This window comes from Oculina patagonica, chromosome 3 (assembly GCF_052425735.1).
Source record: "Oculina patagonica isolate OP01 chromosome 3, crgOcupat, whole genome shotgun sequence".
NCBI lineage: Eukaryota > Metazoa > Cnidaria > Anthozoa > Scleractinia > Oculinidae > Oculina > Oculina patagonica.
The window spans coordinates 4,853,857-4,874,897 of NC_135760.1; the positions used below are offsets into that span (position 1 = coordinate 4,853,857).

Consider the following 21,041-nt stretch of genomic DNA (forward strand, 5'->3'; position numbering starts at 1 on the left):
GCTTTCGCTGATACATGGTATAGATTTACGAACGAACAGAGTACAATTAACCTGAATTTCGTCATAAAACGAAACGTTCAGAGTATAGAAAACGAAAAGAAACGTAACATATTTAGCATTTAAAACGAATGGAAGGAAAATGTGTTTTCTAGAAGGTTTTTTTACCACGTTTGTGTTTCACATGGTTTTTTCAAGTCACGTGACTTGCTAAATACATATTACCTGTTCAAAATGCTGAACAGGTATTTAATGCAATGCAATTGGGGCAACTAAGAGTGCCCCTGGATACGACATTTTAAATTACATTTGTAAAACATGTTTGTGATTTCCTATGTAGCCAATATGTAAGACATCACTGTAACCGTCATCGCCTCAGTACGCGTTACGTGCCGTTTACAAAGCCACTGACAAAGTCATTGCAATTTGCAGTAGTATTTAACTTAATCATGATTATCATTTTAGTTCCACCAAGATTTCTTGAGACGCCAGTAAACAAATCTGTCCAGGAAGGCCAAAGCATCATGTTAAAATGTTCTGCTGTATCTTCCGAAACAACCATCACGTGGTCAAAGTACGGTGAAGTCATTCAAGGGGGAAACTTTGCTCATTTGATAGCTGGTCTACGGATTCTAAAAGCCTCCCGACAGGACATGGGCTGGTACGTTTGTAATGCTACCAATCGAGGAGGGAGCAGCGTGGCTCGTGTTTACCTGCGTGTAGTAAGAGCTCGCGAAGCAGGTAAATTTAAAACAGTCCCTATCATCACTTTCCTCACTGTCTTACTCGAGGTGCAGGCTAGACTTTACTCCAGTGCTTACAAGTTCTCGTAGACTCACTGGATTAATATATGTGAAACACATGTGCGAGAAAATCTTTGTTCTATATTCCTCCGAAGGGTTGGGAGTAAGACTTCCTTAGGGTCTGGATATCGTTGGTTTATTACTTTTGTTGCTGTTGGTGTTGCAGTAGCAGTAGCAGTAGCAGTAGCAGTAGCAGTAGCAGTAGCAGTAGCAGTAGCAGTAGCAGTAGCAGCAGCAGCAGCAGCAGCAGCAGCAGCAGTAGCAGTAGCAGTAGCAGTAGCAGTAGCAGTAGCAGTAGTAGTAGCAGCAGTAGTAGAAGTAGTGCAGCAGCAGCAGCAGCAGCAGCAGCAGCAGCAGTAGTAGTAGCAGCAGTAGCAGTAGCAGTAGCAGTAGTAGCAGCAGTAGTAGCAGCAGCAGCAGCAGCAGCAGCAGCAGTAGCTGGCAGTAGCAGCAGCAGCTGTGCTTGTTGCAGTAGCAGTAGCAGCAGCAGTTGCTGTTGCTGTTGCTGTTGCTTTGTTGCTGCTGTTGTTGCTAGCAGCAGAGCAGCAGTAGCAGTAGCAGTAGCAGTAGCTGCTGTTGTTGTTGCTGTTGTTGCTGTTGCTGTTGTTGTTGCTGCTGTTGCTGTTGCTGTTGCTGTTGTTGCTGCTGTTGTTGTTGCTGTTGCTGCTGCTGCTGCTGTTGCTGTTGCTGTTGCTGCTGCTGCTGCTGTTGTTGCTGTTGCTTGTTGCTGTTGCTGTTGCTGTTGCTGTTGCTGTTGCTGTTGTTGTTGTTGCTGTTGTTGCTGCTGTTGCTGTGCTGTTGCTGCTGCTGTTGCTGTTGCTGTTGCTGTTGCTGCTGTGTTGCTGTTGCTGTTGCTGTTGCTGCTGCTGCTGCTGCTGTTGTTGCTGCTGCTGCTGCTGTTGCTGTTGCTGTTGCTGTTGCTGTTGCAGTAGCAGTAGCAGCAGTAGTAGCAGCAGCAGCAGCAGTAGTAGCAGCAGCAGCAGCAGCAGTAGCAGTAGCAGTAGCAGCAGCAGTAGCAGTAGCAGTAGCAGCAGTAGTAGCAGCAGCAGCAGCAGTAGCAGTAGCAGCAGCAGCAGCAGTAGCAGTAGCAGTAGCAGTAGCAGCAGCAGCAGCAGTAGTAGCAGCAGCAGCAGTAGTAGCAGTAGTAGCAGTAGCAGTAGTAGTAGCAGTAGCAGCAGTAGTAGTAGTAGCAGCAGTAGTAGTAGTAGTAGTAGTAGTAGTAGTGTTGGTGATGATGATGGTTGTGGTAGTCGTGGTGGTAATGGTGCAGGGTATTAGTAATGTTTGCTGTTGTAAATATGAGTTTTCAAACAGCAGGCAACACAAGAATTCTAGAACAATTTCTCAAGTTTGTTTTCTGATTTTTTTTTTAGTATGTGGAAAAACATCTCTGGCAACTCGTGGTAGAATAGTTTGCGGTGAGGGAGTGTTCAAGAAGGGTTCGCATCCTTGGCAGGTTATGCTGTGGAGCAAACGAGAAAAGAGAACTTTTTGTGGTGGATCTCTTCTCGCTAAGAGATGGGTGGTAACAGCTGCACACTGCGTCACTGGTAATAATGATTTATGACCCTTTTAATTAAAAACAGAAACGTGGCGCAAATTATTTAAGTGTAGAAGTGAACTGTGGTGATTGATTTCTTTCATCCTGTCCCAAGGCTTCAGTGAAAACTGAAAACCAAACGGCTACATTTACTAAATCGAGCCAATATGAAAACAATGTAGATTTTCTGCGTTAATTTGAATCCAAGGTCTTTCTCCATCTCATTCAGAAGGATTTTTTTCTTCTTCTTGTATATTATAACTGCAAAACTTTTAGGTGATTGTTTGTGCGAGGCGCGGAGGCGAAATGCGGTTTGTACCGGTAGGTCGGTACTCCAGTTGCCTGGGTTTTAGCGCGTTTGTGCGTCAGTATTGGGTCGAGATACGTTTCTCTAGTGCCGCTCACCACACGGAGTGTAAACGATACCAGTAAACGTACAGTGAAACCTGACAAAAATGCTAGCTGGGGCGGAGAAGGGTAAACCTAAGATAGACTATCATTCCAGGAGGAGTATAGCTAGACTCCTAGTTCTTTCACGTACAGAAACCGGGATACTAAGCCCCGGTCCTGTCCGGCTGCGTGGTATAACTTCTCTATTTGAATGTGTTTAGGTCCATATTACCTCAGCGTTATCGAGGTTCGCCTTGGCAAATTGTTCACCAACAAACGAGAACGACGCCGTCAGCAAACAAGGCTTCCCGACAGAATCAAGATTCACCACGAGTTCGACGCTCTTACCGATACTTACGAATCAGATATAGCACTCATCCACCTCAGCAGAGAAGTGATTTACACTAATTATGTCAAACCAATATGCCTTCCTCACCCGACAAACGACCTCCTTAAGCCAGGTGCTATCGGTGTCGTAACTGGGTGGGGCAGAAAGGGAGAAGGGAAGAAGCTCCGTACCAGATTGCACAAGGTCAGTTTACCCATTGTGGACCAAGCCACGTGTAAAAGATCGCACCCAACACAACTGGTATCCAACAACATGTTCTGCGCTGGACATTTAAATGGCGCTCGTGATGATGCCTGCTACGGAGATTCAGGAGGACCGCTGGCCATCGACAGTAGCCTTTCAGCGAGGGCTGATAATCACCGCTGGGTGCTCGCAGGCATTGTTTCTTGGGGAGACGGTTGTGGTAAAGTTGGAAAATACGGAGTTTATACTCGAGTGTCGAATTTGTCCTTGTGTGACTGGACTGCAGTGTCACACTTATTTGTCCCCTGTGAACTGCCTGAATGTAAAAATGACGTGTTTAGGAAATTTTATTGCATTGCATATAAACTGGACTTATATCAAAACAAAGCCCTGTGATGTTGACTTGAAACTGTAGAAGAACGCAAAGGAAATCCGAATTGCTTTTAGCCAAAATTTACACGCGAAGGGGCGCAGTGATAAATACTTTCTTACTCCAATGTCAAGTGACGCACAGTCGACTCATATACTTCTTTGAGTTCCTCCTTATTTACAGTAAAATTAGAGTTCTTGACTTATATCAAAACAAAGCCCTGTGATGTTGACTTGAAACTGTAGAAGAACGCAAAGAAAATCCGAATTGCTTTTAGCCAAATTTACACGCGAAGGGGCGCAGTGATAAATACTTTCTTACTCCAATGTCAAGTGACGCACAGTCGACTCATATACTTCTTTGAGTTTCTCCTTATTTACAGTAAAATTAGAGTTCTTGAACCCTTGATTTCTCACACCTCCCGGTAACTCGAACCAAAAGTCGTTTTCCTTCACTTGATTGAACACTGCAATTTTACATTCCGTTTTTTCCAGCTCCCGATTACTCGCACCAATTTTCGTTTCCCTTTGAGAATTGAGAAATCATAGAAATCGGAATTGCATGGCAATTTTCCTAACTTTGACTTCCAAAAAATCATAATCATAAGTAATTTAACAGGGACTAGCAAACTTACGTTTGTTTTTTGTTTTAATAGGTTCCTGGTCACCAGAGCCAGCAGCTACGTGCAAAGAGATTTATGACAAGTCCAAGTAAGGTCATAAAACACGAGAGAATTCCTAGCGACTACTCGCATTTTCAGCTATATATGGTTCATTTGCCTTTTGAATGAGATCATGTTCAGAACTTCTTGCAGCAAAGTTCAAACCTGTTTCAATGACGATCTTATAGGGTACAGGAAGACAAACCTTACGATCTGACGATGCAGGATGTTGGAAAAATCTCTGTATATTGTCACATGAGTGACGCAGGCCTTGGTGAATGCGGTGTTGGAGGGTGGACACTGGTGATGAAAATAAACGGCTCTAAGGTACCATAAATAGTGATACTAGACTACGAACAGACTCTCTTCCACCCCCCTCCTCCTCCTCAATTTTCGCGTGGTTATGTTGTTTCTCTGTTTGTTTGTTTGTTTGTTTGTTTTTTTGGTTCTCCTTTGATGAATTACGGGAAGAGAGGACAAAGTTAGTAGTGTCTAAAGAGAGCTCTATTCATCCCGTGGGGACTTTTGATGGGGCAGATGTAAAGCTGAGGGCTTAAGAGGAAGGGCGGAGGTGGGAAATATGGCTCAAAGGAAGATGCAGAGTGCTAGAAGAGTAAAAAGTTCTCGCAAACTGCCTTTTAATCTAAGTATATCTGAATTACCTTTAAACCATCATTTAGCTAATCTTACTCGGAAAATGCTCTTGAATTTTCACCTAAAAAATCCGTGGGGGCGAAATTGAAGGGGTGGGGGATGGAGTCTTCTTAAATGAAGGCGGGATGCCAAATGGTGCTTTTACGGGTTCGGTGTAAGATTTTTTTTGTTTCAGCATAACCTTCTGCTCTTATAATAATAAACCGTTATTTAACCACGATCTGTTTAAAAGCAAATACATGCTTGAGGGGTCGTGTGTACGTGTGACTAACTACCTACCTACCCTTAATTATTAATCTTAACAGAGAAGGCGCAATCTCTAGCTTTAAACCAGCTTGAAAATGCCGTTAGCAAGGTATTAAAGACGAGTTTTTTTAAAGATGGAATCTATACTGGCCAGGGCTAGCCTGCGTAGCTGGTGAATTTGTTGGGGTTAACGTGTGCGCGAGCAAGCTGGAAGCTGCAACAACGAGCGGCGAAGCCGCGAGGGGCCTAGGGAGAAGAAAGCCATGTTGGATTTCGTGCCCGAGGGGAAAACTGAGAGCGAGGCTGATATGACATCGAATAATGGTGTGGGTTTGCGCGTTGTTCAAAGGAACAGCGCATAAGTGAAAGGCCGGTGGCAAAAGGTGTAACTAAATAAAGAAAAGCAGGTATCTCGGCAAAGATCCATGCAACAGATCCTTTTTAGTCTGGTAAATTTCTTTTTGTTTCTTTTCTACACAGAACATTACGATTCGTTCTACTGGAGCGACAAAAATGACTACGGACTCCCGGAAGGGGCAACAACACTCGACAAAAATGAAGTCAAGGTACTGTCATACTGGAACACGCCCTTCACCAAAATCTGCCTTGGTATGGAGGTCAACGGACAACGGAATTTCCTCGTTATTGAAGAAAGCGTCAGCTCCCTTTACTCGCTAATTGCTGACGTAGAGCATCGAGATACGTCCTTGGGTCGAGACAAATGAAAGACTCTGATTGGCGCAGAGGCTTCGCTTCAAACCAACTGCAACCAAAAAGGGTTCAATTCTATCGGAGGAAATCCCAATGGCGCTAAAGCAAGAATCGGCATAATTGGCAATTAAGAAGATGATTGCAATAGGTGCGACTCCAGGATCGGGTTTGGGACCGGAGAATCGACGGACGACTCAAACACGTGCGGTAACGAGGCTGCCTTTAGTCCGGACAATGGAGACAAACATATCAAAGCCATGGGGTACATACTAGTCCAGTACGTAAATAATTGTAGTCACTCTACAACGATGTGAAAGCTATGGGGTACATACTGGCCTAGTGATCTGCTGCAACACCGTACGGAGCCAAAGGAAAATTAAAACTTTGTTTAGTACAAGCGGGCATAGTGCTTATAATTTCTGTCTTGATAACACTGATACCTTCCATTTTTGATTAATAATAAAGGTGTGGGAAGCAAGTTTCATGTTTTGGTATTGCTGGTTTTCACTGGAGTCCATTGATTTAAGTGCAGGGGAGGGGGTGGGGGTAGCGATCATCCAGACCCTGAAATAAGGGGGCACTCTCGAAAATAATTTTTCGCGCCCCTCCCCTAGATCCATCACTGATTATGGTTAATTTTGTCCCAGTCTCAGATCTAAAAGAATCCAAATATTTATAAAAAGTATTTTGAACTCAATTCTGCATAAATTTGGCAGCCAGTGTAACTTAAAGTTAGTGGCGATGTAACCGATAAAGCATAGAAATTAAATTTTCGGTCTCTTGTTTAAACAAGCACCAAATTTTCATAATTATAAAGGCACTAAAAATATTGTTGTTCACCAATGAAATTGATATGACATATCGCCGCTTATTCTCGTGTTGCCTTTTTGGAAACACGTTTCTTTTGTCGGTTGAATTTCTTTTGTTCTTTAGTTAAAAAGTTGGCCACCTCAGTGAACATCTAGTAAGCATGCGTAGTTAGTAGGGGTCAAGCGAAACTGTATAAAGAGTTCGAGCGACTATAAGTCAACGCGCCTACCGAGTTGACTATCAGTGTCCTTTTTTTTTCCTGATGGCACAGGATTGTAGACAGTACAACAATCCAATCAACATTCGAGTTTTGAATTGAGTCGCCGTCTGAACATTGAAATATTCAATTCAAGAATGGAATATTGAAGCAAAGAATGAAATCAAATTTGCTATAATGGAATCATTAATCCACCCTTGACAGGAACGGTTGAGGTGTTTCGACTGTAAATTTTCCTAAAGATCGTCTTTTATTTCTTGAAAATACTACTCACCCCAAACCAATTTCATTTAAGTAAGCAAGGCTGGCGCTAGGCAGAACGGCACGATAGAGCACAAAATGAAGGCAAAGCTAAGTGCAACCGTGCACAGCTGTTTCGACCTGGCTAGGTCTCGTCAGTTGAACGCCAAATGATAAATTTAAGACGCATGTTTTCAACAAATGTTGCCAGGAAATATTCCGTTGGAAGGACCGGAAAAAAGTGCTATATGGAATATCCCACAATGCCTATCGATCAGCCAACGTGACACGCGCTGGCTTCGACGAGGAGTTCAAGCGGGGAGAAGGACATTTTACTTATGATTTGTTATTTCCTGGTAAGTAAAGAAGCCTTCTTATCTCCAAGTAATAACCTAGTAAGGTAATATTTAATCAGTTTTTTTTTTTGCCTTATCCTTAATTTCAGTTTAGGCAAATTTTGAATGATATTCTAGGTGATGGCGCAAAACCCTTGGTACGGGATTTCCAGTATTTCGTATCAACCGACGAATAACGAATTAGATCCGGAGGTACCCCGAGGTACTGGCCAAAAATTAACACACCTTGGTCATTTAAGTTTTTAATCTCTCTCGAGTTTAAAGTGGTGGGGAAAATAAGTTTACTGGCAACGTTTCCACTCGATCAAATGCGTCACGCACTTTTTGTTTAGAGCACACTGCAGCAATAAATATTCAAATTTAAAAACAAATTTCTGAAAATCAACCATCCAATAATTTCCATTTCGATTTTAGGAAATTGAATGAATTTTAGAAAGACGATATCCAAACTTGTTAATAGCTTATTAACTCTAGTATACTCAAGTTAAAGATTCTGTTTCAAATCAATTTAACAACAACAAGCTTTATTTAAAAGTAATCATATCGCCCCCCTTACAAACTGCTTCCAAAAATGACATGGTCACCAGTTGAAAGTCTGGAAAAAAATGCATTTTATTGACATTTCATTAACATTTTAATCTTACAAGAATGTATTGATCAGGTTTTGTAAAGTCATTATTAGTAATATCATACAGATTATTAATGTCACAACATACAACATATAATACTACTTATTTACAACAAATTTATGTTTTGAAAATTTGTTTTGAAAGGTAAAATCAAAATACAGGTTACAATGTGAAGTAATTTCAGAGACAAGTGACCTAAACTATCTACAGTAAGAAAATGTTGCAATTGGAAACTAAATTTACACAAATTAACTTAATATGAAGTTAAACATTACCGGTGAATGGATATCAAAGCTACTGAAATATCTGAATTCGATGATTATCCAGATCAGACACAACTATCCTACCATCACTAAGAACTGCTGTAGAGTATGGGCCATTAAACTCTCCTATCCCGCTCCCTTTTATTCCAAACTTTGTTACAAACTTTCCACTCAGTTCGAAAACCTGAACTCTATGATTACCTGAATCACAGACCATCAGGTGTCCTGCTTTGTTAACTGACAAGAAACGAGGGCAATTGAACTCTCCGTCTCCCTTCCCTTTCTTTCCAAATTTGTACAAAATATTCCCATCCCTACTGAACACTTTGATACAGTGTTCACTTAAGTCTGACACTATAAGATACTTGTCATATTCGACACAGTAAATGGGATAGGTGAAAGAGCCTTCACCGCCAATTTTACGCAAAAAATGACCGCTAGGAGAAAATATCTTGATTAGTTTGTTACCTGAATCAGCAACAATAATATTCCCGTCACTGTCAACAGATAAACCAAAAGGTTTGTTAAGCTGGTGATCAAGACTTCCTTGGCCACTAAACTGGTTCAGGTACTTGCCCTGCTCACTAAAAATTTGTACACGGTGGTTATCAGTGTCCGCTACTATAATATTACTATTCTTATCAAAAGCTACGCCGCAAGGAAAGTTAAACTCTCCCTGTTTATCACCCTTTCTACCGAACGATCTTAAGTGAGTCCCGTCACTACCGAATAACTGAACTCTGTGGTTACCAAAATAAGTCACGGAAATTTCATTACGTTCATTCACTGCCAGCCCCCAAGGATAGAGAAGCATTCCAGCAGACGAACCTTCTTTTCCAAAAGATAACACGGGTCGGTATTGTCTGGGTTTCACTTGAACATTGTAAGGGCTGCCGCGAATATCATTTCCATTTACCTTCACCGATACGTCGCATTTTCCAGTTTCTTTGGCAAAATAGCTGATCTTGTAGGTGCCATCCTTGTTATCTTGGACTTGCGGTTTTGTCGCACACTCATGGCCTTGATGATTTCTAATGTCCACTGTTACAAAGTCACGCTCTTCGTAACATTGTTCTCCTTCAGCATTTCTTTTCGTCAACACCAACTCTGCTTCAAGTCCAACAGTTCCTTCACTGATTCCTTTTCCTTCGGCACTTGATTGCTGCGCTTCAGTCTTGTTGAGGAATGTTTTGAATGAGCCGATTCCTTCAGTGATTGCTTCCTCCATCAATGTTTCATTTTGTATGAAATTGAATTGACGAAGACCTTCAAGGTCACAGTCATGGTCGACTTGTTCTCCTTCATCGCCGAAACGTTCCTGAAAGATTGTCTTTATCGCGAGTTTATCTAACTGCACAATCTCTGCGCTTGGACCTCGTTTTAAAAGTTCTACAGTTTTCGCGATTTCTGTCGCGATTAGTTTTACTTGATTGTCTTCCTTGTACTGTTGAGTTCGCATACGCTCGACAGATTCCTTCATTTGAATTTCTACTTCGTTTAATATTTCCCTCCTCTTCGCTTCGATAACCGCCGTCAGATTTTCAGCAAACCTGTTTATGTTTTGCTTCGCGACAGCGGCTTTTGCTTCAATTTGAACGCAGCTTTCGTCAAGTTTGGTGATTCTGTTTTTCTTCTGTTGCACGTTTTCCTTTTGCAATTCAATCATAGAATTGATTTGTAACTTGCGTTTATTCGCAGCTTCTTCCAAGAATATCTTGGCGTGACCTTCATGATATTTTGTCAAAGCACAGGCGTTGCAAATAGGAACTTCGCATTTTTCGCAAAAGAATTCCAATTCGTTCTTTTCGTGGCCTGGCCTTGGACAAAATGCTGGTCGCTTTAACACCTCCTCGATGTCTTGATCTTGAAAGTCTTTAAGCGCTAGCAGTTTATGCTCTCTGTTAGCGCGGATTATGTTATGAGATGTAATACAATGACTACACAAGAATCCAGCGCACTGGAAACAGTATGAGCTCTGTGCGCTTTTTTTGTCGCAATTTCCGCATTTGACGCCATCTGTACTGCACTCTCTGATAGCCAACACATCCAGCAAACTGTTGATTCGAAAGCTAGTGGGCAGATCGTTAAGATTTCCACTTGTGGGGACTCTAATCTCTCTTCTGCATTCTGGGCATGCTATGATATCACGGCGTCCGCTCGTTCGTTGAATCTCTTCCAAGCAGTGAAGACAAAAGCTGTGTAAACACGGCAGTTGTTTTGGCTTTGTAAACGTTGTCATGCACACAGGACAGGATACTTCTTCATGAAGATTGTTCAGCAAGGTTTGTAAATCCATGATAAAGGCACAGTTAGTAGAGAAGAGTAACTATGATAAAGGCGCACAACTGACAACGAAGCTTTGGAGTTTAAAACGCCTCCGCAGCTAACAATGAAGTCTTGTGATCAAATACCGTATTAATCATACTGACCACTGATATCATTGGCCAATCACAAGAGGTTTGTCATGCTGTCTGACTTTTAAGAATTGTTAACACTGACCGCCAAGATTTCTAAGAATCGTGATCAAAATAGCGTGACATTTGCAGCTACAAATATTGTATAACACATAATCTGCATAAACAGCGTCCTTTCGCATGGATAATCACACAGTTTCAGGTCCTTACTTTGTTCATAATAAAAAAACAGTGTAAACCGAATAGGTCCAAAAGAAAGGTAAAAAAACCTAGCAGAAACGCATTTGAAAAAAAATACTGCTTATTTTCTCTTTAAATTCACGAAGAGTCATCTACACCGTGCAGGTTCGCACGATCCTAGTTTAACCGGTTAAACTTGACTGAAAACGAAACGAAAGCAAACGATACAAAACAAATCCCTAGCGGTAGGGGCATGGGCGAGTAATTAACCATCTTATTAAAACTGGTGATGCATGCCCGCCGAACAAAACAAGTCAGCCCAACAATTGTTCAAATCAATCCTTAGAACAATCTGGCAATGCAGGTCGGCCGTTTTGAAAGCCTTGATCGAGCCTTGACAGGTACCAGAATCCATTAAGGGGTCTACCTCTCCAGCTCCCCCTGTGAGGGAAGTTCACCAGAACCAGCAGCTACATACAAAGAGATTTTTGACAAGTCCAAGTAAGTTTTGCTGACTTTTACTTGTTTTGAACCAACTTCCCGTTTTACGGTTAATTAAACAGATCAACCATATTTTTCGATGGTCTACTTAACAAATAGATTCAATTTTGCCGTGCGTCTGTTTAGTAATAGATCACAGATGACGTCAAAATGTGGTATGAACAGAGAAGTGGCCCACGAGGCGCTAGCCGAGTGGGTCACTGATGTTCATACCACATTTTGACGTCATCTGTGATCTATTACTAAACAGACGCACGGCAAAATTGAATCTATTTGTTTTATATAATAAAACTCTGATTTGTAAAAGTAAGACTAAAACTGCAAGGGACCGCGAACGATAATGCTGCTATTCGTAGGATCTACTGAGAGATCTGATCAGCAATAAAATGAAATAGCATGGTTTTGTCCATGCGCTTAAATGTTCGGAATGGCTGTGCCTACCACATTTAAGTTATTTTGCTTTGCGAGACTCCATCGTGACACTTTGAATTCCTTGTCCCCCGAAACACGTGATGTGGCAGCGCGTGATTCGGGGGACAAGTAAGTTCAAAGTACGGAACTTGATACAGTGTACGGGTTATTGGGCAATTTATTTGCGTTGGCCTTTGGGCTGGCGTCATTTAGATTCGCTACACCGCGCTGATGAGTTCCAATAAGAACGAAACAGCTGTCCGCGGTTGCAATCCTGCTGTATCGGTTCCAGTCGTGGTGTTGTCTCGCAAAGCCTATTTTCACGTAGTATGATCAGCCTTGCTTGCAGCTGTTTCTGATTTGTACTATGAACTCTGATCACGCGCGCGAGTCACACCACCGCGTGACGTCATCTATGCGTCTGTACTCTGATAGATCATAAGTAAGAACCAATCAAAATGCGCGTAGAATTCAGGTTATTATATAAACTCTTATAGACCATAGAAATGACGTCAGAAAATGTTCAAAACTCAAGAACCACGATTTAAGACTAGACGAAGACTGCGAAGTTTTGGACATTTTATGGCGTCATTTCTATGGTCTATAAGAGTTTATATAATAACCTGAATTCTACGCGCATTTTGATTGGTTCTTACTTATGATCTATCAGAGTACAGACACATGGATGACGTCACGCGGTGGTGAGACTCGCGCGCGTGATCAGAGTTCATAGTCCAAATCAGAGTTGTCGGCAAAGTTTTTCAAACTTGCGGGGCCACAACAAAGCAAAAAAGTTCAGCTTAATTACAAATCTTCAGTGAGAAACAATACGCCAAGCATCGTTCACCTTTCGAAGCATTTAACTGGGCAAAACAAGCTTGAAGAAGACAGTGAATTATTCGAGAAATTATCCGAAATCTGTATGAAAGTTTGACCGATGTTGTACAGTTGGACTACGCCACGGAAAACAAACGAATTGCGGTTGAACGCTTCGGTTAATGCTTACAGATTTGAACAACTTTCCAAATCGGAATAAAGGTTAGTTTTTTCATTGACTTTCAATTGACCATTTTTCTGTTTATTCAATCGGATTAACAATGCTTCGTGTTAACGAAAACTTAATAGTGAAATCAAAACAACTTAGCTCATCGGTACGGCAGCATTGCTCACACAGAAGTGTGCTGAAGTCTTGTGTTATTATATAAAACAAATAGATTTCATTTTGCCGTGCGTCTGTTCAGTAATAGATCACAGAAGACGTCAAAATGTGGTATGAACATCAGTGACCCACTCGGCTAGCGCCTCGTGGGCCACTTCTCTGTTCATACCACATTTTGACGTCATCTGTGATCTATTACTGAACAGACGCACGGCAAAATGAAATCTATTTGTTAAGTAGACCATGGAAAAATGTGGTCGATATTTTTATACCATAACAAACTCGAACAAGTAAGCTTATTTAGCAAAAGCGATGACTGACCGTGAAGAATCTTTGCCAGTGGGACGTAAAGATTCCGGCCCGGGTTACTTCAGTGAATACAAGGTTCTGCGCTGTGTCATAAAACACGATAGAGAAAAGTTCCTATAGTGACTAGTCTTCGCATCTTCAGTTCATTCACCTTTCGTATGAAATAATTTTAACGTACAGAGTTTTTTGTAGCCAAGTCAAATCGGTTTTTACTTACGATCTTTCAGGGCACAGGCGGACCAACCTTACGATCTGACGATGCAGGATGTTGGAAAAATCTCTGTTTACTGTCACATGAGTGACGCCGGCCTCGGTGCCCAGTGCGGCGGTGGAGGATGGACACTGGTGATGAAGATAGACGGCTCTAAGGTACCATAATACTAGACTACCAACATTCTCTCATTTCCCTCGTCTCCTCCCCAGTTTGAGATGGCTCAAAGGAAGAACAAAATACGCACAGCGCTCAAAAAAGTTAAAAGGTATCGGGATCTGCCTTTTATCTAAATATACATGAATTGCTTCTAAACGATCGTCTACTTGTTCGTGCTCAGTAAATTCTCTTGAATTTCTATCTGGAAATAATCGTGGAAAGAAACATCTTTGCTTATTAAAGTGGGAAATGCTAAAGGTGGGATGCTAAATGGAGCAGTTATGGGTTCGTTGAAAGATTTTTAATTTCTTGCAGTATAACCTTGGTAATTTCTTTGCGCAATGCTATAATTATTAATCTTAAACAAGGAAGGCGAAATCTCTAGCTTCAAACCAGCTTGAAAACGCTGTAAGCATGGTAAAGACGATTTTCATGCATTCTGTACTGGCCAGGGCAAGCCATGTTGGATTTGGTACGCGCGGGGAAATTAAAACTGGGGAGAGCGAGGCTGCCACGTCGGCTGGCATTTCTTAAATGATGATGAAGAGGGTTTGCGCGTTGTTCAAAAGAACAGCACGTGGGTGAAAGGCTGGACGACAAAGGGTGTAAATAAAAAAAAGAAGGGAAATGCAGGTATCTCGGCAAAGATACATGCAACATATCCTTTTCAGTCTGGTTTCTTTTGTTTCTCTTCTACACAGAACACGTTTCATTACGATTCGTCCTACTGGAGCGACAAAAATGACTACGGACTCCTGGAAGGGGCAAGGGCACTCGACACAAATGAAGTCAAGGTACCGACGTACTAGAACACGCCCTTCACCAATATCTGCCTTGCCTGGGTATGGAGGTCAACGGACAACGGAATTTTATCGTTATCGAAGAAAGCGCCAGCTCCCTGTACTCGCTGATTGCCGGCGGAGAGCATCGCGATACGTCCCTGGGTCGAGACAAATGGAAGACGCTGATTGGTTCAGAGGCTTCGCTGCAAACCAACTGCAACCAAGAAGGGTTCAATTCTATCGGTGGGTGTAAACAGTGCGCTAAAGCAAGAATTGGCATAATTAGCAATCAAGAAAATGACTATCTTAGCTGCGACTCAAGGATCGGGTTTGCGACTCAAGGACCGGAGGATCGTTTGACGACACAAACACGTGTGGTAACAAGGCCGGACAATGGCGACAAACATATCGAAGCCATGGAGTACATATTAGTCCAGTGAATATTACACGATACCCCCATCTCAACAAAGGCAAATTAGCTCTGACCCCCCTCCAAATCTCCCAAAAATTATGACGACCCCCCCCCCCCCCACCCCCCAAACCACCACCTACAAATAGAGTACATAAACCTGAATCCTTTACTTGCTTTGTACTGAAACGCATTGGACATCAGTGTCTGGGACAAAGAGAACCTCGTAACTGTGTTCAATAACGTCGCCCATTTCTGAAGAGTTTGACTAATTGTGCATCGGCAGTCCGAACGTAAAGTAGAACACGAACTATTAGCATTGCTTTCCCTTCACTAACCTGTAAGTTGTGTTGCTTCAAGTACAATCTCAACTTGTGTGCCGTCAGCGAGCTGACATGGTCTCCATTGTTCCAGTCAATGTTTGTCAGAGTGTTTCTATCAGAAGCTCTCTTTTGTGCCTTCATAGCGAGAAATTCCTGATGTTCTACAAAGCCTTTACATGCATTCTCGTGGACCATTAATTCCTGGCACACCTTTTGGAGTCCGTTACCGTTTGAAGTTAGTTTTAAAAAGTTAGTTTTTACTTTAGTTTTCAAAAAAGATAGTTTGTACTTAAGTTTTTTAAAAGTTCTTCTACGCCACGGACTTAAGCATCCGTTTCGACTTCATTAGATACCTGAAATACACGAAATGTCTTTGGTATTTGAATCTTAAAGTCACTTTTCCGTTCCCCCCTTCTTTTCCAGAAATTTACATGTTACCCCCCCCCCCTCTTAGGCTGTGAGTTTACATTGTGTCCCCCCTCTCGTTTTACTGCCCCCCTCCCCTCCCGATAATTATTGCACAGTCCCTAAGTTGTGATTAGTAATAAAGGGTTGGAAAGCGGGTTTCGTGTTTTGGTATTGCTAGTTTTCACTGTCACGCAAAGAAAGAGTAAAATCGAGACCATTGATTTAAGTGCGGGGGGGGGGGGGGAGGGGCGATCATCCACACTTATGTCCAGAAATGCACGCAACAATGAAAATGACGAATTTGGCGAAATTTCGTATAGACTACAAAGGTGACGAAATTTCATCAAATTCGTCAAGCCAGCAAAGTTATGTCATTTAACTCAACTCATGCAGTGCTGACGGATTTGACGAAATTGACGAAATTTCGTCAAATTCGTCAAGCCAGCTAAGTTACGTCATTTAACTCAACCCATGCAGTGCTGACGAATTTGACAAAGTTGGCGAAAATGACAAATGTGACAAAATTTCGTCAAATTCGTCAAGCCAGCAAAGTTATGTCATTTAACTCACTCAATGTCCCAATGTCACAATTAACCTTGGTTAATTGTGACATTGGGACAGGCATCATTCAGGCATCTTTCCTCAGACTCGTACCCAGTCGCTTCTCTTGCTTTTTCAGCGGCGCGCAAGGCATCAAGGGAAGGACGAACTTATTTTGCGAAGCGACTGGCAGAAAACCAAAATTTTCTTGCACAAATTCGACATTTCTTGCAAGCATCAATATACAGCCGATTTGAGGAACTTTTTAGACTTCTTTCTTCTTGAGTATTATATTCAAGACTAAATATCAAGTTTGGACGTTATACAGCTCGTATTTGTTGGATTAATACAACAGCCATTCAAGATGGCGGATGCAGCTGACAGTTGACGCCGAGAGTCTGGATATATCTTTCCACAAGCTGAATTTAGAGGGTAAGTGGGAATGTTTTACATTTATTTTGGAAAAGGTTGTTTTTAGTACGATCATTGTGTAAATTCCAGCCTATATTGATATTTTCAGACGATGATAGACGTGACGAACACTCAGAATCAAGTAGAAGAACTCTCTTACAACATACAGCTCACAATACGAAGGCTTCAAGTACAAGCCTACTAATTTGACTTGTAATTGTACATCATTTTGTTTGTGACCAGTGACGACTGTCTCATAACAATTATTTTGTGCTCTTTATGACTAGTCATAGCTATTATTGGAACCAAAATTTTCTCTGCATAAGGGATATTTTCAAAAATCTCAAAAATAATTTGTCAATGCATTAAGCTGCATTAAGCCTGGTTGTCATATGGTTTTATTAGTTGTATAAGTCTTGTGAAAATTCTAAGAATTAGCTGAAAATTCTAACGGTATGTTATATAGATACCTTTTGAAAGTTTTTTATTGTTCAGTCCATTCTCCCGAATGCTGTGGAAATTCTGCACAACAATTTCTATCTAAACTTAGAAAATTTTGTTGGTTAACCTTTCTATGCAATTTCTGTTAATTAGATAGTAGTGGTATTTAGACAAAGGGAAATGCACTTACTACAGTTTTGTCACAATCTGTTTTTTTTTTCTTTTAATATGGACAGTCTGATCACGACAAAATTTTGAATTTTTTGGATACTTTTGATATGACAGAAAGTGATACCACTTTTAATTAGTATTGAATTTACATATTATAGTAGAGGCTCTCAGCATCTCCAGTGTTGTATGGCTTAAACAATAAAATCAAATTGCATAAGAGAATCATGTCACTCTCATACCTGTTGTCAAGTTTCCTAATGTTATGGCTGAGTACAAACAATATACCTGAGAAATAGTTAGTCTTAATTACTACTACACAGTGGACAATAGACTAGGAAACAAAGAATCGGCAAACTTTAGCACTTTCTTCTTAGCTTTTCATTTCACAGGTGTATTGTTTTCTCTCTATTTTCCAGGTATATATTAGTATTTTCTTTCTTGTTTATTATAAACAACTGTGCCTATTCCATTCCTGACTTGGTATGCTTTTTCGGTCAGTGTTAAAAATGGTGCAGATGTGTTCTCTGTCTGATCTCTCAAGTTCCCTTGAAAAAATCATATGGCTTGCTCTTCAGATTTTAACTTGTCCTTTCCCAGCCCATATCGCATTGGAAGTTTTCTTGCTTGCACACTTAGCTCGGTATAATCTAAGCTACCAATAGATTTGGATTCTGGCAAATTCACACAAATTGATCTGTCCTCAAGAGAATGCATGTTCAGGGCATATGATCACGACCTGCTTTCTGGAAGTAATCCTCCATGGATAATTCAGGGATAGTGAGATGGATGACAAATCTCACGTCCTTTTTGTCAATTCCCATGCCAAAGGCTTTTGTGACACACATTACAGTACATGAACAATATTGTTACTGATATGTTAGTAAATTAGAACATGTTGACGAAGTAAAAAAGTTGCTATAATTGGTGTGGAGTGGGGTTCATATGGGGAAGGAAAATTACTATGATAATGTATAATATTGCAAGATACATGAAAATGGTAATAAGGGAATTTGATTTTTCTACAGAAAATGCGTGTAATGAATTAGCTGATGAATTAATGTATTGAATTAAAATAACTCTTATAAATTTCAGAGACAATTGCTATGTTTGTTAGCATGCATGTTATCAATGGAAGCTAAAAACAAAAATAATTACAAATATTGTGGAAAAACTATAGAACTTCGCAATAGACACTTGCTTAACAATAAACTCATCCTCTTCATGAAATTGATTGGCTAGAAAATTATGGAACATGGATTTCAAGAACACATGTTTCCACAATATGGTTTAATTATAAGCTCTAATGATTATTAAGAGCAGAAAGGTGTGCAAAACCATAATGTACTTGTTTGGAAATTGAACCCAAGCTTCTCGATAAATAATCATATCATATCACCAACAAGAATTGTGTAGGTAGGACACACCTACAGTTCTGCTCTGTGGTAAATATATATAAGCCTATGAATGACCTTTATATTGTGGAATTTGTGTGCTGATAGCTTGAAATCTTCACAAGTTGAAATCCTGTTTTCATAGTATATGAATATACAAACAAAAGCACAGAGACCAGTATACAGAAGTACCTCTTTTAATAGCTACACATAAGCTTACCAACTTCACGTAAAAAGATTCCACGACAATTTCAACAGTACTGCTAGACTCGTGTAAACCATACATTGAACTTTACAAACACTGACAACGAGTCAGCAATAATTATCTGTGGCCTACTACCTTTCTCGTAAGCTTGTAAATTACCCTTGTGGTATGTGCCATAGAGTTTAGCTGCTTGAGTTGCTGAGCTGCATTGCAATATCATTGTAGTGGAATCGTGTTGAATCTGGAATTCGTGTCCTTCGCTCTAGGTTTTAACAAGGTTCATTCCTTATTACATTCGGCGATAGCAATAAACTTAAATACCTTTGAATTGTACTCATTCGAAAGAATGACAGACATGTTAGGGTTTCCTATGAGTGTTATTTTTCGGAAGGACTTGGACTAGCTGCGTTTAGAATATCGTCTTGGGTTATATGAGAATTGTGACTAACCCGATAATAGTGGACGATTCCATCACGAGAATAACAGGAAACACTGTCGGAGCAATTAGCATGCCGTCAAGGAAGATTACGAGCTAAAAAAACAGCGGTGAAATGGCTTTTCTTCAAGTGCATTGTTTTTAGCGGGAAAATCGGCCGCCATCTTGGATTCGTTTTCTGCCAGTCGTTACTTTTCCTACGTCCTTCCCATCATCCTCTTCGAACATAGCCAAAACGAAAAGAGTAACGACTGGGTACGAGTCTGTAGTTATGCCTGGAATGAATAAAACATATGCATGTTTAATAACTTAGCTACTGAACGGAAGTTATTTTCCATTTTGTCCCCAGGGTCCTCTCGGTAGTAGGCGAAATGTTGGGGAAGACCCAGGGACTGGGCTTGACTACCCCTTCATAAAAATGGGCTCAAAACATAAAAGTTATACTCCCGAAATTCCTCCAAAGTTGCCAAGGCACATCAACTTACTTTTCGAATTACCGTTCGAGCTACGCGAACGGTAATCCGTTCCCTAAATATTGCGAATTTGAAAATTTTAACTACGCGTTTTATACAACAACATGCATGGCCGCGACCTTGGAAATAGATCGATTCTGTTTGTTAAGTGGCTTAGTGTTTTGGTACGGCTTGCGGCTGTTTTATTTCAAAATTTTCCCAGTTGCTATATTTATATTATGGCACCTCTAAAGGGTTCACGAAAACAGGAATTAGTTGTCAAGAAATAAAATTGACATTTAATTAATCTCTTTTGTCTGCTAGGACGTGGATATTTTGAAATTTGCAACTTAAGAGGTTAAACCCACATGAAAGCTACACCTCAGACAATGGATTCTATAACAATTCTATAGGTTAAAGGGCTTTGAAATAATGTTGGACCTGCATTACTAGTTTTTCTGAGCAACTGATTTATAACATTTGTTTTGCTCGAACAACTGTTAATTACAAGATCATGGCCCTTCCCCAATGGAAATTTTTGTATCATTTGTAGTTTCTTAATTCGTTTTTCGTCAGCCTAAGCCGGTTAACCGTGTTAACCTGGAAAGTCTGGAAACAGAGCATGATGTAATGTGCACCACCTAAATGACTCTTCGAGACTTTAAAAGAGAAATTATGCAGCAAATGCGTTTTTGCTACATTTCTAAACTTTCTTCTGGACCTGTTTGGTTTATGATTTCTGATATGAGGAAAGCATGGGCTTGAAACTAAATAACTAATGATAAGTAATAATGCGAAAGGGTGCTAAATGCTGATAATGTTTCAGAGTTTCGCAATCTTTCTAGCTGCAAAGGTCAAGCTATTTTGATCGTAATTCTAAGAAATCTTGGCGATCATCAATGTAAACAATTCTTAGAAGTCAGACAGTGCCGCACGTCAAACCTCTTGTGATTGGCCAATGCTACATGTATCAGTCTGATAAATACGATATCTGATCACAAGACTTCATTGTTGGAGCCGTTTTCAACTCCAAAGCTTCGTTGTTGACGGCCTTTATCATGGATATACAAACCTTGCTAAACAATCTTCAGAAGAAGAAGTTTCCTGTTCTGTGTGCATCCTGTTCTGTGAAGGCTCTTTCACCTGCCCTTTTCACTGTGTCGAATATGACAAGTATCTTATAGTGTCAGACAGTCATGAACACTGTATCAAAGTGTTCAGTAGGGATGGGAATTTTCTGTACAAATTTGGAAAGCAGGGGGAGGGAGACGGGGAGTTCAATGACCCTTGTTACTTGTCAGTTAACAAA

At 40.8% G+C, this 21,041-nt stretch overlaps 4 protein-coding genes and 1 long non-coding RNA gene across 5 annotated transcripts; 4 read left to right on the forward strand and 1 right to left on the reverse strand.

Annotated features, from left to right (window-relative positions):
• Positions 1 to 124: 124 nt before the first annotated feature.
• On the forward strand, positions 125 to 6,300 carry LOC144645955 (uncharacterized). The gene is made up of 6 exons (XM_078505466.1): positions 125 to 738; positions 2,174 to 2,350; positions 2,952 to 3,584; positions 4,288 to 4,342; positions 4,482 to 4,620; positions 5,674 to 6,300. Exons 1-6 carry the CDS (start codon positions 447 to 449, stop codon positions 5,869 to 5,871), a joined length of 1,494 nt encoding a protein of 497 aa, XP_078361592.1. The 5' UTR covers positions 125 to 446; the 3' UTR covers positions 5,872 to 6,300.
• Positions 6,301 to 8,325: 2,025 nt separating this feature from the next.
• Positions 8,326 to 10,786, reverse strand: LOC144645109 (E3 ubiquitin-protein ligase TRIM71-like). Its single transcript, XM_078504588.1, has one exon. The coding sequence runs from the start codon at positions 10,713 to 10,715 to the stop codon at positions 8,451 to 8,453; it is 2,265 nt and encodes a 754-aa protein (XP_078360714.1). The 5' UTR covers positions 10,716 to 10,786; the 3' UTR covers positions 8,326 to 8,450.
• Positions 10,787 to 12,566: 1,780 nt separating this feature from the next.
• Positions 12,567 to 14,911, forward strand: LOC144645239 (putative skeletal organic matrix protein 5). Its single transcript, XM_078504732.1, has 3 exons — positions 12,567 to 12,963; positions 13,621 to 13,762; positions 14,465 to 14,911. Exons 2-3 carry the CDS (start codon positions 13,652 to 13,654, stop codon positions 14,570 to 14,572), a joined length of 219 nt encoding a protein of 72 aa, XP_078360858.1. The 5' UTR covers positions 12,567 to 12,963; positions 13,621 to 13,651; the 3' UTR covers positions 14,573 to 14,911.
• Positions 14,608 to 14,985, forward strand: LOC144645956 (uncharacterized). Its single transcript, XM_078505467.1, has one exon. It carries the CDS (start codon positions 14,608 to 14,610, stop codon positions 14,983 to 14,985), a length of 378 nt encoding a protein of 125 aa, XP_078361593.1.
• Positions 14,986 to 16,333: 1,348 nt separating this feature from the next.
• On the forward strand, positions 16,334 to 17,470 carry LOC144645247 (uncharacterized). The gene is made up of 2 exons (XR_013569251.1): positions 16,334 to 16,657; positions 16,746 to 17,470. It is a non-coding gene; the product is annotated as an uncharacterized LOC144645247 (long non-coding RNA).
• Positions 17,471 to 21,041: the final 3,571 nt, after the last annotated feature.

What these genes read in the sequence shown, in the direction of transcription:
- LOC144645955 (XM_078505466.1), top strand. Translation starts at nt 447, where the DNA reads ATGATTATCATTTTAGTTCCACCAAGATTTCTTGAGACGCCAGTAAAC. An exon ending in AGCTGCACACTGCGTCACTG is followed by an intron (nt 2,351 to 2,951) that starts GTAATAATGATT and finishes GAATGTGTTTAG; the next exon opens with GTCCATATTACCTCAGCGTT. An exon ending in CCCCTGTGAACTGCCTGAAT is followed by an intron (nt 3,585 to 4,287) that starts GTAAAAATGACG and finishes TTGTTTTAATAG; the next exon opens with GTTCCTGGTCACCAGAGCCA.
- LOC144645109 (XM_078504588.1), bottom strand. Translation starts at nt 10,715, where the DNA reads ATGGATTTACAAACCTTGCTGAACAATCTTCATGAAGAAGTATCCTGT.
- LOC144645239 (XM_078504732.1), top strand. Translation starts at nt 13,652, where the DNA reads ATGCAGGATGTTGGAAAAATCTCTGTTTACTGTCACATGAGTGACGCC. An exon ending in TGAAGATAGACGGCTCTAAG is followed by an intron (nt 13,763 to 14,464) that starts GTACCATAATAC and finishes TCTTCTACACAG; the next exon opens with AACACGTTTCATTACGATTC.
- LOC144645956 (XM_078505467.1), top strand. Translation starts at nt 14,608, where the DNA reads ATGGAGGTCAACGGACAACGGAATTTTATCGTTATCGAAGAAAGCGCC.